The 16,407-nt window shown below is 37.6% G+C and overlaps 1 protein-coding gene across 1 annotated transcript in view; it reads left to right on the forward strand.

The window, feature by feature from the left end:
* The window catches only part of GPC5 (glypican 5), a gene marked incomplete at both ends in the record, with an annotated part of 755,978 nt that overhangs the window by 113,779 nt on the left and 625,792 nt on the right, over window positions 1-16,407 (forward strand). The window contains one exon of the mRNA XM_082784520.1: window positions 10,369-11,063. Coding sequence (XP_082640646.1) covers window positions 10,369-11,063 — 695 coding nt within the window. The remainder of the gene's footprint in view (window positions 1-10,368; window positions 11,064-16,407) is intronic.

Consider the following 16,407-nt stretch of genomic DNA (forward strand, 5'->3'; position numbering starts at 1 on the left):
TAAGCCATCCAGGAGAAATTTGAAATATATATATATATTTAATCATTTAAGACTATAGATTTTATAGCAGGAATGTATTAGTGTTGCATGAAATAAAGTACTGCATCATGCTATACATGAGCAACAATTTGTACAGCTGAACCAAACCATGCAGAAAGATGTTAAGTGAAAAAAACAAACAAAAAAAAAACCACCAACAACACCAACAACACCAACAAAAAAAAAAGGCAAAAAAAAAACAAGGAAGAACTCAAAGAATCTAAGAATTAGTAGTTTAAATAATGGCTTGATACTCAACTTTAGATAAATGATGCTGCTTCAGAAGCACACTTCAGTGCTACTCATTGCACACATGCTCTGTTCTTCAGCCTCCTAGCATGTGACTGGTCATGTATTTACTATAGAGCAGCATTAAGGGATATGAATGTGCATTATCTGCCAGCTAAAGGAGAAAGGAAATGGCCCTTCCATGCCATTTGCTTCAAGTCAAGTGACAGCTTCTGGATGCATTTCCCTTCCTCAAGCAGAGTCCTTCATCGAGAGTCCATAACATTCACTGGTTTGGGGATTCTCCTTGAACCACTGGTACACAGGACATTTTAAAAAGAGCAAGACGTTCCTGTATCTTTGCCGTAAATGTCATTTCAATAAGACATACAAATAAAGTGAGAAAGGTAATTAGTTTTCACAACTGAAAATTCCCGTAACATTTAATATACACAAACTTGCAAAGTGAGTAGCAGAACACATCTAAGATTCTCAAGAATTTCCCTTACTGTTCAACCTTCTCTTGTTTTCACGGCACATTTTTTGGTAATTTGGAAGTGTATTTCTTGAATGCACTGCATATGAGAAAGCAGAATGTTGTTTTCTAGAGAAATGATTTTCACGGTCATGCAGAAAGCTTTTACATCTTTGGAGTACCCTGTATTCAAGGGTAACATTATGTGTTCAGGAGATGAATTATCACTCGTCCCTTAGGATTAAAGTAGGATGATTTGACATGCCTTTCTTATAAAAGAAACATACTGCTGGAACTGGAAGTTTTCTTTTCTTGGATGGTCACAATAGAGAAAGAAGTATTCTCTGTTGTTCCTTTTTTTTCCCCCTGCTCTTGTTCTCAACAGTGTGCTGAAGAGTTGTGGTTACAACCATTTTGTCAGTGCTAGGCAAGTGGCCAGTTCAGGAAATAGTTTAATATATAATCTGCTTGTGAAACTGGATTTGGCAGGGGGTTAAAATGTGTCTGCTAAACTGAGTGGGAAATGGGGCCACCACTCTTAATGTTTAGTAGGGGACACAGCTTTCAATGCTTTTCTACCCTGTACTTCTTTTATTTCTTCCATCTCTATTAGGAGAGGGTTGAGGGAGCCCCATCAGCCATTCTGAAACCAAATGAAAATTTGGCAGTGAGATGGAAGGCATACAAGAAGGACAGAGCATTACAGCACTGTCTCCCAGATTACAGAAGGAAGTTGGCGAGAACTGGACATACTTAGCGATATCAACACTGCTGCCTGTGCAGATCTGTGGAGACATTACCAGGCCACAGGCCAGGCAGTGATGTTGCTTGTGTTGACACCACTTAGGGCCAACTCCTTCTGGAACAGACTGGACACATCCTTTCATGTTCTACTTGGTTGTGTGTGTACTCCTGATTTTACATTATTTTTAATTTATTTTTTAATGCTTTGTTTCAGTCAGAAATAGTATGAAGAATGTACTACACCAACCAAAATGAACTTGAGGTGCTCTACTGGAGTGTCAGAAGGATACAGAGGTTATCAAGCGTTCTGGAGTAATATTGGAAAACTCTGGAGAGTGCCGAAACTTACACAGTGTCATCCATACTGTGTTTTGGGAGTGGTACCTGTAGTAGATTTTCTCTATAGAATCACACAGGTTATTTTGGAAAGAATTAGTAGGGATGACCTGGAAAAAAAAAGATAAGTGAAAACTATTGGTTATGGCTCTTGTGGTCAAATTCTTTCCCTAGACCTCTTTTCTGCAGTGGGCTTATTATTCATTATTGGTGGATAGCTTTAGAAGTGTGGAAAGCTGGCAGTGCAGTCTAATTTAATGTTACAAATACATTGTCTTTCTTCAGTGTCTTAGAAAATATTTTTTTTTTCAGACAGATTCTGCATGTATCTTTTGTAAGTACTGTCAAAGTACAGAATTCCTTTTGGAATTCTGGCTTGTCTCTCGATGTTTTAGCATTCAAGTATTGACAGTTACATTATGTACTACACATCTTTTGTAGTGGTATTCTGGAAGAGAGTCATGTTCACAGTGAATAGAAGGGAGATTTTGAAAAACGAGACTGCATTTTCATGACACATTTTACTTATGAAGAGTGGTTGAAATTATGAGAGTCTATGCTGGTAGAGTCACTGCTAGTGAAAAAGGCACTAAAATTCGTCTGTCTGCATAAGCAAAAATTTACCTCCATTATGTCCTGCACCCTTTTTCACCTTACGTGTTTTGGTTATTAACACAGAATCAAAATAGTTTGACAGAGACAGAAATTAAAAGATAAAAGAACTATAGTTGATAATGTAATATATATTTTTCTAAATTTCCTCTTTTAGTGAAGGAATTGCATTCAGGTATACAAGTGTATATATGTTCAGTATGCACATATAAAAGTCAATGAATACACATTTGTGTGGCTGATAGGCCAACATTCAACTCGCTGTAAACTTCATAAAGAAATGGGACATCACTTTTAACTTACTGAGGTATATTGATCAGCTTTTTTTTTTTGTTTTTACAGAATGTATGTTCTCTTTAAGAGTTCATAAAAAAAAAATCCGTTATAGATTGCATTTGTGCAGTTGAATCTCAATGAATATAACATTTTAAAAGCAGATCTAGTTACAGAAAAGTCTTTGGACAGAAATCTCTGGAGGAGACACAGTTCGATCTAATTTTCTACAGTGGAAATTCAGATGCAGATACTACAGGTTAATACAGAAGTTATACGTAATAATAATGTAGAAGATATAAGTAAATATGTCAATAATACAGAATTTATAACTAAATATGTAACCAAGATAAATGAGTTATACAGGTGAAATGCCAAAACTAATGACGATAATGGATTGCTAAGCTTGTCACGCTCAGAAATCTCTATAGTAAATTGGGAGAGACACTTTTTTTGGCATGATTCATCTCTCCATAAACATTTTGGCATGATTCATCTTCCCATAAACATCTAAAATAGGTAAGATGAGTCACACCTTAAACATCCCCATTACTTTCCACTGAGAAAAAAAAGAGAATATGGTATTCAGCTGAGGTGGTAGCTGAGATGAATCACCACCTTGTGTGCTTGTGTGATAGGTGTGATAAGGTGATGTAATCTTTTGCTGCCCTTTCTGCTTGTGGGTTTGGGGTTTGGAAGTTCTCATTGTTTAGTATCCATCTCTGCTTTCATCAGTATTGGCATGCATGCATTCAAAATCATTTACGAAACATACGGGATTCCTTTGGTCTGTTTTTTTTTTTTTTTAACTCTGCCTTTTCATGGGCTGATTTTTTTTTTTTTCTGAGCACCTTCCTCCTTTGATCATCAAGTTCAACAAAGTTCAACAAAGGCAAGTGCGGGGTCCTGCACCTAGGAGGAACAACCCCAAGCACCAGTCCAGGCTAGGGGCTGACCTGCTGGAGTGCAGCTCTGCAGAGAGGGACCTGGCAGGCCTGGTGGACTGGGAGGGAGGCAGCAACGTGCCCTTGTGGCCAAGAACACCAAGGGCATGCTGGGCTTAATTTAAGAGTGTTGCCAGTACGTCAAGGGAGGTGATCCTCCCCAGCTGCTCAGCCCTGCTGATGCCATATGTGGAGCCCAGATATCACCAATGATGATCACACTTCTAACAGATGAAGGACCTCTGCACAGTTATGGAGCAGTGTTGGAAGCATGTAAAGGATCTTCACTTGTCAAAATGCATGCTTTGAAGTATACTAGTAGTTGTCTTTGGACATATAGAGGTAGCAAAAGAGTGGAATAAGCAATTGTTTGTTTTTGTTAAATAAAAAAGGGGACAGATAGATCATTTTAGACTGGTTAACTTAATTTCAGGCTGAAATATTTAGAAACTAAGTACAAGAAAATATCAAGTTGATAAGAAACAATGAAATTTTATTTACTGGGGACAAGATAGGCCAAGTTAATCTCATTTCCGTGCATGTCAGGGAACCAAACTGTGGGTATGTGAGAAGAGATGTTAAGTAACACCTTTAGGTGTTAAGTAATCACCTGACTTTACATATGTTCTCTGAACTAATCAACCTCTTTCTCTCTATAATTAGAGGGGAGAAGCAGCGTGATTCGTCTTATTTCCATGTGGACACCTAAATTGGGTCAGATGAATCATGCCCATTCCTCTCTACTGATTAGCTGTGATGCAAACATCTAGTTCAGAGCTCCATTTGGGCTTTGTAGATGTTTGCAGTCAAGTGGGGGTGATCTAAGCTGAAATACCTAAAGGGAGGAAGAAGCAAATAATTTATTTGCATTGTAGTGAATATATGAGAGGATGGTGAAGCACTGGAATGGTTTTCCTGGAGATTGTGGCCTCCCTGTGCTTTTTTTAAGAATAAGTTATATGAATGTGTTAATATATGAGAACATATATATAGTTAAACTTGTCCTGTGTTCAAAGGATGTGTTAGAGGACATCTCATGTTCCTCCTAGCCCTGTGTTTCTGTGTGGTTTTATAACTTATTGAGACAGATTCTAGCTCCTCATAAACTAGGTTACACAGATGTAAAGGGAATGGGGAGGTAACCATTCAATTTTGAGTGTACCCCTTGTTGTATTGCACGATGGGGTAGAATCATATAATAAAGTGGAATTCACAGGGGGTTTATAGTTTGGAAGAGACATGTTCCCAGCAACTATTATATCCATCTCCTTCCTGGAAGCCATTACTTGCTTTGGGAACCTATTAATTGGCAGTGCTCTAGCAGGACTAGCAAAACACAGCTTAGCAGAGCATCTACAAATACAGTGAAAGACTATGAGCACCCCCTGTGAAGCTGGATAATAAAAATAGATAATGTACTGTTATACTAATGGTGTCTCTAAATTGAAATAATGTTGCATTTAAAAAAGATTTTTTTTGTTATGTTTGAAAAGAATTTGGTGAAGGTTAAAGAGCATTGAAATACAAAGCTCAAGGGAATAAGCACATGAACACATAGTTACGTAATTACTTATACGACAGTAAACATTATTGATTTGTGTCTAAATTTAACCTCTATTGTTCTAGGGTCCACTGAGTGAGCTCTAATTAAACTTGAATAGTCATTAAAAAGCATCTTGCCAACAAAAATCAGGTAGTAATTCATGAGATAATCTCATGAAAATTCCCAATAGCTATTACAAGATAGGTTTTCAGCAATTTTCATAAAGTAGACTGCATCTTGACCACATACGTACATATGTGAACTGCATAAGGAAATCTAGGTTTTGACTTTTTGTTGGTTGGTTTCATGAGGCCAGAAAGCTAGACTGAAAAGTGAGCTGGTTGGGTGACATGGAAGGACTACAGAGATGCTATTCACCATTGAAGGGGCAAAATTCATGCAGACAAAGCTGAATTACAGTTGAAGGTTGCCAGTATTGCTGGGGAAAAAAAAAAAAAAAAAAAAAAAAAAGGGAGGGGGGGATGTTCTTTAAGTATGTTACAAGCAAAAGGAGGACCAGAGATAACATTGGTCTGTTACTTGATGAGGATGGTCACCTCACAAATAGGAAGGTAAATAAAGCAGAGAGGCTTAATGCCTCCTTTGCCTCTGTCTTTAATGCTGATGATGGGTCCTGAGACCCCCTGGAGCCCTGAGCTGGAGGACTATGACTGTGGTAACTATAAACTCCCATCCAACTCCAAGAGGCCTTGCAGAGACATCTTGACAGAATAGAGGGCTGGGCAACCACCAACAATATGAAGTTTACCAAGACCAACTGCCAGACTCTGCATCTGGGACAAGGCAACCCTGGATATACATACAGACTGTCATATGAAAGGCTGGAGAGCTGGAGAGCAGCCCCATGGATGGAGATCTGGGGGTTCTGGTCGACAGCAAGTTGAATATGAGTCAACAGTGTGTGCTGACAGCCAAAAGAGCCGACTGTATCATGGCATGCATCAAGCATGGCATTGCTTGCTGGTTGAGGCAAGGGATTGTCCCGCTCTACTCTGTGCTAGTGCAGCCTCACCTTGACCTCTGTGTGCAGTTTTGGGCTCCACAATATAAGAAGGACATAAAAATATTACACTGTCCAAAGGAGGGCCACAAAGATGGTGAAGGGCCTGGAGGGCAAGATGTATGAGAAGTGGCTGCAGTCCCTTGGTTTGTTCAGCCCAGAGCAGAGGAGGCTGAGGGGAGGCCTCATGGCAGCCTGCAGCTTCCTCACGAGGGGAGCGGAGGGGCAGGCACTGAGCTAGATGGTTGTTTTACATCACACTTTGTAATCACTTAAATATGCTATTATCAACAACAACAAAAAATAATCCAGATATGAAGAATCCTCTGAATAAATGCAGTAAATATCTACTTTTTTTTTTTTTTTTTTTAAAAAGTCTTGTGATTTGTTGCTTACAAGAAACAAGAAAGATTTTATTTTATTTTATTTTCAAAAAAATAAGGGGCTAGTATATTGACAGCCCTGATTTTTGACTTAGGAATGTACAAATCATAATTTTTGTTTTAGCAAAAATATATAGTTGCATGTTCCCCTGGGTAGATGCTAGATACCACTCGTGGTAGTGCTGCAGAAAGTATCCATAGTGGTTATGACAAAGATCTCATAAAGGATGGAGATAAGAGGCACTGAGCACCTGTGTGCCTGAAAATTAGAGAAGCAGTTATAAACAAGTGAGCATTTAATAACAGTAAAAAGAGCTTGTCTGGCTCATCTTAGTTACATTTAAAATGTATTGGTTTTATACTGATTGAAAACTTGCCACTTATTTTATGTTGCTCAGTAATTAAGACTGATAATGTTAGTCTGGGCCTATAGACTTAAAAATATACAGAAACACATTGTTAAATTTATGCTTGCAGTATTGAATCAGCATAACCTGGTTAGTCCTTGAAGTCTCTGAAAGTGTTGTAAATAGATTGCTGTTGTAGATGTTCACAGGAGCTGTTCAATATTGTAAGTAAACATAGATCTGCTTTGTTCTCTGTCATTGTTCAAGCTGTCTGTGGGCAAAACAAATTTCTTGAATAGTTTTGGAAGTTATGAAGCAAGAAATGTGCCAGTAGAGTAAGTCTGATTAAAAAATTAAAAAATGAAATAAAATGCTAAAATGACAATTAAACAGTGTGATGAAGAATTGTAAATACAAGTAGCCAGTATTACCATATGCTGTCTAGAAAAGCACAAATAGTCAATAAATCATGCAGCTGATTATTGTACCCATTCATCTGTGGGTTGCTGAGGTACTAAAACATAATTCAATCTCAGAAGTTTGTTATTGTTTAGACTACATTGTAAATTCCATTGATTATCCATGTGCAGCTTGATTTATTCTTTCATCTAATATTTGTGCTGTTAATAGAATATTGCAGCCGTAGATTATAGCAGACATTTTAGATCACATACTTTATGTTTTTCATCCATGAAAAAGTAATAATAAAAAATTGAAAAGGGTCATAGAAATCTTGTTCATGTCATTCTAAAGAGATTATTATAAAATCATTATTTTACTACCATTACCTCCTTGAATAAATTTCATCTGAAGCATTAGCAAAATTTGTGTAGACTGGATCTACAGTTACAAAAATAGCCATTTTACTGGCTGTTATTTTAAATCATCTAAAACAGGAATCGATATGACTTATTTTTTTTTTTTCTGATACTCTGTCTACTTAAGGCTTTCAAATTAAGGGTTCTTCAGTCAGTGATAACTAGATATCTAGAATTTACTTCAGTTCTTTAGACATAGCTATCTAGTAATATTTTAATTGCATAATATCCATATTAAACTGTCAGGTGTGATGCAGGACCTGCAGGTTACCCATGCCCTTCTGGACAGGCAGCTAAATGGCATCTAACACTGGAAATGGTGCTGAATGTTCTTCAGCCAACTAAGTCAAGCCTCTGTGGTAGAGGCTGCCTTTATAGCTGGTGGAGATGTCATCAGTGCAGTTGCCTTAAGGTGGGCATCTTGGTCAATCTGATACTGTGTCTTAGTCAGCTAGCACTTCCACTTGTCAACATATGGGGTATACTGAAGAGAGTTTCCTATTTTGAATCCAGGAATTGTCTCCACGGGGTATGGTAGGAGCCCAGCTGCATGTGGATTTGAACCTTTTGCTGAATCACTTTGGTATTTGTCATGTGTACATGCTTATAGATAAATTCACCTTACGAGTGAGGCACATATGCATGTGTCATAATGACAAAAATGAGACAAATTGAATGCACTTTCCTACTCTTTATTGGATGCAGTCAACATTTTTTTTCTTACTTATGTACATGCTAGAAGAATGGAAAAGAGATAGGTAGCAAAATCCTTCCACCTTCCTGAGGATGGAAGACAGTTAATAGGTAATAGGCAACAGAGCAACAGAGGTAATGACGTATTACCTAAGCACGTATCTCATTTTTATTGGAAGAAACAATGCATAGAAGGTATTAGCAGATTAGATAAACATGTCTGTGATTTTTTCTCTTCATAAAGACGGCAATTTAAAACCCTCTGGAGTCAGTGAGAGTTATTTCATTGACCTGAACAAGCTTTTTATTGGAAATCAGGCATTTATTCTTATGTATAGATGTATATCAAAGACACGATAGCCAGTCTTAGTGACTACATTAGAATTATACCTGGTGTTCTGCTGTTCCTGAATATTCCTATTCATCAGACTTCAATTTGCTTCAGTAATTGCCTGATATCTTTTGACACTATTTGACTCTTCCTATTTTTAACATCACTGGTAGGACAGTATTGAATGTACTTCATGCTTTCCCTCAATTTTATTTCTATGGAGAGGTCCATTTAAAAACTGAAAAAAAAAAAAAGAATTTTTAAATGAGTCAAGCTCCCTTGAAGACCAGGCTACAGTCTTTCTAGTAACACTGGCCCATTTATACTATTGCATCTCATGAGTTCCTCCCTTTGTCTATTTGTGCCTTTTATCCTATGTAGCTTCTGAAGGTTTTTTATTTTTATTTTTTTTAACACAGAATTTTAATTTTAAGGCATTAGATTCCATATTGAATGAATGAAATAAACTTACCAAATCACAGAATTATCGAATTGCAGCATCATAGATTTATAGAATCATAGAATCATGGAATCATAGAATAGCCTGGGTTGAAAGGACCTAGTCATAGCTGTCTAGTGGATAAAATGAGTTAATGCTTGTAATACATGATGTTTCATTGTGTTTTTATTTTCAACTCTCAAGTAAGTTTCCTATTGATTTCTATATTGCTCCTTTGCCTAACCTGAAATGAAAACTTCCCAGGCATATCTTGGAATTCCTCAGTGCATACAGTCTTGTTCTGTTTCGCCTTTTTTTTTTTTTTTTTTTCCTTTCTTTTTACACCTGTAAATCACAGATCAAGTCAGGACTGAATTCTTTTCCAATATATTTTAACTGTTTTGATAAAAATTACTAAGTATACATAAGTATAAGCTTAACAGGCTATGGAGATCTTGAGGCTTAGAATGGGTGTATCCAGAACAATGACTGGCAAGAGAAATTCTCCATGTTCCATCACTTTGACCACAGCAATTGACAGCTTTATTTTTAACCAGCATTATTTTTAAAAGCTTGTTCTCTTATGTGTTTAGTACATTTCCTTCCTTTGGAAGACAAGAAGACAAACTCTTTGTCTTTTAAAGGTTAAGTTTTAATGGATTGGAAGAGTCATTTCAATTGTTTAATACTACTTTTGCCCAACCATTTAAGATAGCAAGAGGAAAGACTTGAGGTAGAATGACTAAGAGCATTTCTCTTTTTATTGCAAGTTGCAGAATGAGTTGTGGGATGAGAGAGATCTTGTATGTATATGTGTAGACAGGTACAGTAAAGCTTTGTTGTGTTTTGTAGCTTAATAACTCAGCTTACAACTGATTTCCTTTTATATCTGTTTAGACTGTACTTAATAAATTCTTCCAAGAATACAGATAAATTATTACAGTGTTGTAACCTTATTTGTAAGGTATTTGCTTGCATAGAAAATGTAGTTGTCAGAGTTTGTGAGTATTCCCTCTGCATAAACTCTAAGTCACAATCTTTACAAAAATGCTGTCAGGATAAATGTAAGATATCCTTGTGTGATTGTTTTAAGTTCCTGCTCTAATTTTATTTATTTTTTAATTTATTCGTTTTTATTACAGAAACCTTTGAAACGCTCATCAGACTAGCTGAGAATTACACAAGCACACTTTTCTGCAATGCATATAGGAACATGGCTGCTGAGGCTGCTACACGCATTCAGGAGTTTTTCACAGATGTTGGACTCTTCATATTTGGCACAGACATCAACACAGAGGAATTTGTCAACAGATTTTTTGACAACCTGTTCCCAGTGGTCTACAACCACATTATTAGCCCTGGTCAGACTGATGTTTCACTGGAATACGCAGAGTGCCTCCGAATGGCTAGAAGAGATATCAGACCCTTTGGTAACATTCCCAAGAAGGTCATAGGACAAATGGGAAGATCACTGTTACCCAGCCGGACTTTCCTGCAGGCTCTGAATTTGGGCATTGAAGTGATCAATACAACAGATCATCTGCATTTCTCTAAAGACTGCAGCAGAGCTTTACTGAGAATGCAGTACTGCCCCCATTGCCAAGGGCAGACTTTAAGTAAACCCTGTATGGGCTACTGCCTCAATGTCATCCGAGGCTGCTTAGCCTACATGGCAGAAGTTGATCTTCATTGGCAGGCATACACTCAGTCCTTGGAGGAGCTCTCAAGCGCCATGCGTGGGACATATGACATTGAGCACGTGCTTCTAAACTTTCATTCAGTTGTTAATGATGCTCTCATACAAGCTCGTGTACACGGACCTGAATTATCTGAGCAGGTAAGAAGCTGTTGTTATCCATGCTTGGTGCAAACAGAACACTAGAGAAAGTAGCACTAATAGCTAATACTTGTTTGGCCGTTTTTATGCCAATGAACACATTTGTATCAAAATTCAGCTTTATTTAGCAATGTGTGTTTCCAACACTGTAGTTTGATGTACCTTAATCATCCACATGAACTTCTAATTTCACATAATGAATTCACAAGTTTGGCATCAAGTTGAGATTCAGTGTTTTGGCAGCATTTAAAGTAAAGGATTTTAAAAATGAAAGAAATTCATAAATGGATATTTTAAAATCAGAATCATCTAGATATGTGAAGTAATGTCGAAACATATTTCCCCTTGAAACCACAGATATTTCAAAAATTTCCTGAGTGAAAATTTCCTGAGTGAAGCTCTACATCTAAATGTCTTTTAAAGACTTCCAGGGATGGTGACTCCACCACTTCCCTGGGCAGCCCGTTCCAATGTCTAACAACCCTTTCGGTAAAGAAGTTCTTCCTAACATACAACCTAAAACTCCCCTGGTGCAACTTTAGCCCATTCCCCCTCATCCTGTCACCAGGCACATGGGAGAACAGACCAACTCCCACCTCGCTACTGCCTTCTTTAAGGTACCTGTAGAGAGCGATAAGGTCGCCCCTGAGCCTTCTTTTCTCCAGGCTGAACAAGCCCAGCTCCCTCAGCCGCTCCTCATAGGACTTGTTCTCCAGACCCCTCACCAGCTTCGTCGCCCTTCTCTGGACTCTCTCAAGAACTTCGATGTCCTTCTTGTAGCGAGGGGCCCAAAACTGAACACAGTACTCGAGGTGCAGCCTCACCAGAGCCGAGTACAGGGGGACAATCACTTCCCTAGAACTGCTGTCCACACTGTTTCTGATACAAGCCAGGATGCTGTTGGCCTTCTTGGCCACCTGAGCACACTGCCAGCTCATATTCAGCCGAATATCAACCATCACTCCCAGGTCCTTCTCTGCCTGGCAGCTTTCCAACCACTCATGTCCTAGTTGACCACTCATCAAGTAGCTCTGCTTGGGGTTATTGCGCCCCAGGTGCAGGACCCGGCACTTGGCCTTATTGAACTTCATGCAGTTGACCTCAGCCCATTGGTCCAGCCTATTCAGATCCTCCTGCAGAGCCTTCCTACCCTCGAGCAGATCGACACACGCACCTAACTTGGTGTCATCTGTGAACTTACTGAGGGTGCACTCAATGCCCTCATCCAGATCATTGATGAAGATTAAAAGGGGGACAGTAAATTATCTTGTGAAAAAGTAACTCCACAAATATATATTATCCATATATTCAAATGTTCTTTAAAGACAAAATAATATCCCAAAGTTTGGAAAAATGACAGTATAAGTCTCAGCATTAATGTTTGTTTTGGAACTGGTATCTTCTTATAACTTTTCAGATTACAAAAACCTGTTTTTCATGAGCTCTACGTAAGAAAATTGTTTAACCTTGTTATTGTTATATTCTCATAACAATAAATACAAGCAATTCTTTCTTGAGATACCAATGGCCTGTCTCACAGAACCCATAATGTAGAGTATATTATTTTCATAATATGCGTTTCAGAGGAAGTGTAGCACAGTTCATCTGCAACATGAACTAAGTCCTTCCTTATATAAATTTAAGGGAAAAAGCAAGTTAAGTGGCAGCTATCTTATCTGTGAATGCCTGTGAAGAATTTAAATACAGTTTGGGGAAATACACAGTATTTAGCTACACATTAGAATGAAAGTGTATCAGCAAATTCATTGAAGCTGTGTAAATAGCAAAATTTAAATTCTTCCTATATTTAATCCATGATATGTTTTGTAAGTGTATTTTTCTGTGTATTTCTTCATGCAGATTTCACTGACAGTGGCATATTCTGTTCTTAAAGCTGGATTGGATATCTTGGTCTAAGTAGATGTCTTCACTTTTGAAGGGTACACAGGTCCATTTATGGCTGTGCACCACTGTGGGGTGGAAGGTACCAGTAATACTTCTAGGAGTACTACAACTTTCCTCCTTACTTGACTAGCTGAAGCTGAAGCAGCATTTTCTGCTAAGTAGCTGACAGTAAATTACTTGCCCTAGCATAATAAATAGAGGATTCATCATTTCTTACTGTGTTAAAACCCACAGTCTATTAAAACAGGTTTTGAATCCTGCTTGTAGTCAATGAGTAATAGGTAAATTGACCATTTCTCAGAATTTCCCATTTGATCTACTTTACACAAGACAGCTACTTTAGCCAAAATCTCTAGCTGCTGAACTGTATTAAGAAAAGCTGTGATTTTTGAAGAGGTTTTTCACTAATATTTTGGCTTAATGGTGCCTCACTGATGTCTGTCCAATTCCTAATGTGTTCCTAAGCTACATTTACCTTTTAGGGATAGTCCTTGTTCCTCTTAAGATTTTATTTATTTATTTTTAAATATTTTACCCTACAATTTTCAGGAATGAGCTAGGAAAAGTAAGTAAAGATTCAAGGAAGGGCCTCTTTCCTGCTTCATGCTGGGAAATTGGTATGAAAAAAGCTCCCCTCTCAAGATTTAGAGTTGCATTTTGAAGGGTTTACCAGCATTGCCCTAAGCTTAAAGTCTCTTGGCACACTTGTGTTTTCAAAATGGAAGTTTTTACTCTCCAACATAATATCTTTCATGCAATTTGAATGAAAAACTAAATGGGTGAAGAGTCCTTCACCCAGTGTTTTGGCTTTATGAAAATTTCAGATTGGTCCAAACCAAAATGCTTTATTTTGATGTTTCTGAAAACTATGTCTTTCTTGTCCCTTTTCCTCAGAAGACATCAGAAATAAGAAAATTTCTTAAGCAGTGATATTCTGTGGCAATGTATTTGTTTGAAGATCAACTGTTTACTTCTGTTGCAGTAACGTCTTTTCATATAGAATCACTTCCAAACCTGAAAAGCTAAAAAAATCATTTTTCTCTCAATCTGCATCAGATCCACGTGTTTAGACTATTCATAAACCACGTTGCATCTTTCACTTAATCTCTTTGTTACAGTTGATCAGTTCTTTCCCTCTTTGATACGTAATTTGGTCAATAAGACTGTGATACATTGATCCCTTCAAACATGGTGTTGGTCAGTATTGATCTGTTGATTATGGCTTGATTATAGTTCAGATTGCCCATACATTAGGTATAAAAGCTGATTCTGACATGGAATAAAGACAGTCTCTCAGTTTTTAGAAGAAGAGGATATGATTTCTGTTGAAATTGGCTCATTAATATTTATTTATTTATCTTCAGAGTGACTCATGAACTATTTCAAATTTAGATAAGCAATTAATGCATCAGTGATCCTAACAGACACAGAGAAGATGATTATGAGCCAGCAAATAATGGCTTGCTTAGGCATTCAGCAGCCTCTGCAGTTTTAAAGTTGAATTTCATCACAGTAAGTACTTTTTTTGAATGTTAAAGAAGCAGGTAGAAGAAAAAAAATATCTTAAAATGTATGGAAATATGGAATATGCATATGCAAATGTTAATGTGAGAATCAGCAGTGTATCCTATTCAGTGATACATGTATTTGTATAGCTCTGTATCTAATCATACGTATGTTTGTGTAAATAAGTGTATGTAAAGGATTTCTTTCTAACATGCTGTGTGTTTATCTGTATTTAAATCTAGTGTATATTCATACATTATGTTGTTCTGTTTGGTGTGGAAAGACCAATGCCTGCATAACACCACTTCCTTTTACAAAACTTTTTTTTTTTCCCCAGTAATTTACAACTTGTTCACTTTTCTGCTTGGGCCATCAGAGCAGTGCCATGCTGTCTACAGTTGCAATCTCTCTTTCCCTTCGTTCTTCCTATTTTGAATTCACACCTTTAATTCCTTCCTCCCACAGCTCCATTTACTGACAGATAAATGCAGCATCAGTTCATCATCTTTATACCTGGACATTTTCCCATGCTATTCCGCGGACTCTAGTGGAAATCTGTGGGTTGAGCAAATATTCACATACTTATATATGCTCACATATACGTATTGGCATATAATTAATGCCAGTTCTCTTCTGTGCTCCTGAAGCCTACATATGTCCATTTATGCACTGTTTATGCTCAGTGCAGAGTGCTCTATGCTTTTTAGCTAGTAGGAGCTGAAACAGAAACATTTTTAGTACCCTTCTGCATGTACACTCCTGCAAATGTAATGCCACAGAGTTTTAAGAGAGCAGCATTGTACAAAGTGAGAATAGTATAAGCTATTTGTTAATAAGATAATCTGAAAAAGATGATATTGTGCAGTTGCACTGGATAACAGGTAAAAATGCCTGTTTCTATACAGGACCTTGTAACTTCTTACTATGCTCTCTGTGCTAAGCAACATGCTGTTTTGTGTGAACTATGGCATAGTCAGGAAAATCCCCAGTGAGGGCAACCATACAGGCTAATGAATATGCAAGAACTTTGTAACATGTTTAAACATTGTTTAAAGGAAAAGAAAAAAAAAAGAAATTATGGAAACTTTTTACACGTGGTCATAAATTGTTTCATGTTACTTCCATTTTACAGTTGTTACGCTAGACACTGCATCTATGGATGCTAGACACTGCATCTCAGTCATGAGACAGAAGGAAAAAGAGAGATTGTAATAAGATTTCTAGAGTTCTAGTGTAGATTAACCATATTGTACCCTGTGGAAGAGTATGTACTCTTCCTGGGGAGAGTATGTACTCTTCCACAGAGTACTCTTTGTGGAAGAGTATGTATGCACCCTTTCTGGGTGCGCTGATGGTAGGTAGGGTCACATGCCGTGGAAAGTCAAGTTCCTGTGTCATTTACAATGCGGCTCAATGACAGCTTAAACCAGCCTCACTTTGGCTTGCTACATCTTGGTCTGGCATCAACCTCAGCTATGTTTCTTCATCCCTTTCCCTGTGTGGATGCTGGTTAGGGAGCTGAAAAAAAAAGCTGTTTCAGGGAGCCCTGGTTTATTTTCATGGTGTAAGGAATTGTGCTGTCATGTGCTGGCATCATGGTGGACTTGAGAGGAGGTGAAATGGGTTTGAGTCAAGAGCTGAAGGAAGAGGGGAAGGGATCAGTAAAGAAAAGAATGAGAAAAGGCATAAGCCTTTATAATTAAAATCTTTCCTCCAAACTAAACTTAACATTAAGCTACTATTGTTGAATCCCAAAAGATCGACGGTGTCTGAGATTAATGCTGAGTAAAAGAGATGAAAAGAAATATTGATTAGTTGTTCATTGTATATTCTGGGCACTCATGATTTGGGGATCTGGAGGAAAATGAAGTATGTGACTATGATGTAGAAAGCTATATATGCATACAAAGACGTGCCTATATTTCTCTTAGCT

Source organism: Aythya marila (genome assembly GCF_965140915.1).
Source record: "Aythya marila genome assembly, chromosome: 1".
In the NCBI taxonomy this organism is placed as follows: domain Eukaryota; kingdom Metazoa; phylum Chordata; class Aves; order Anseriformes; family Anatidae; genus Aythya; species Aythya marila.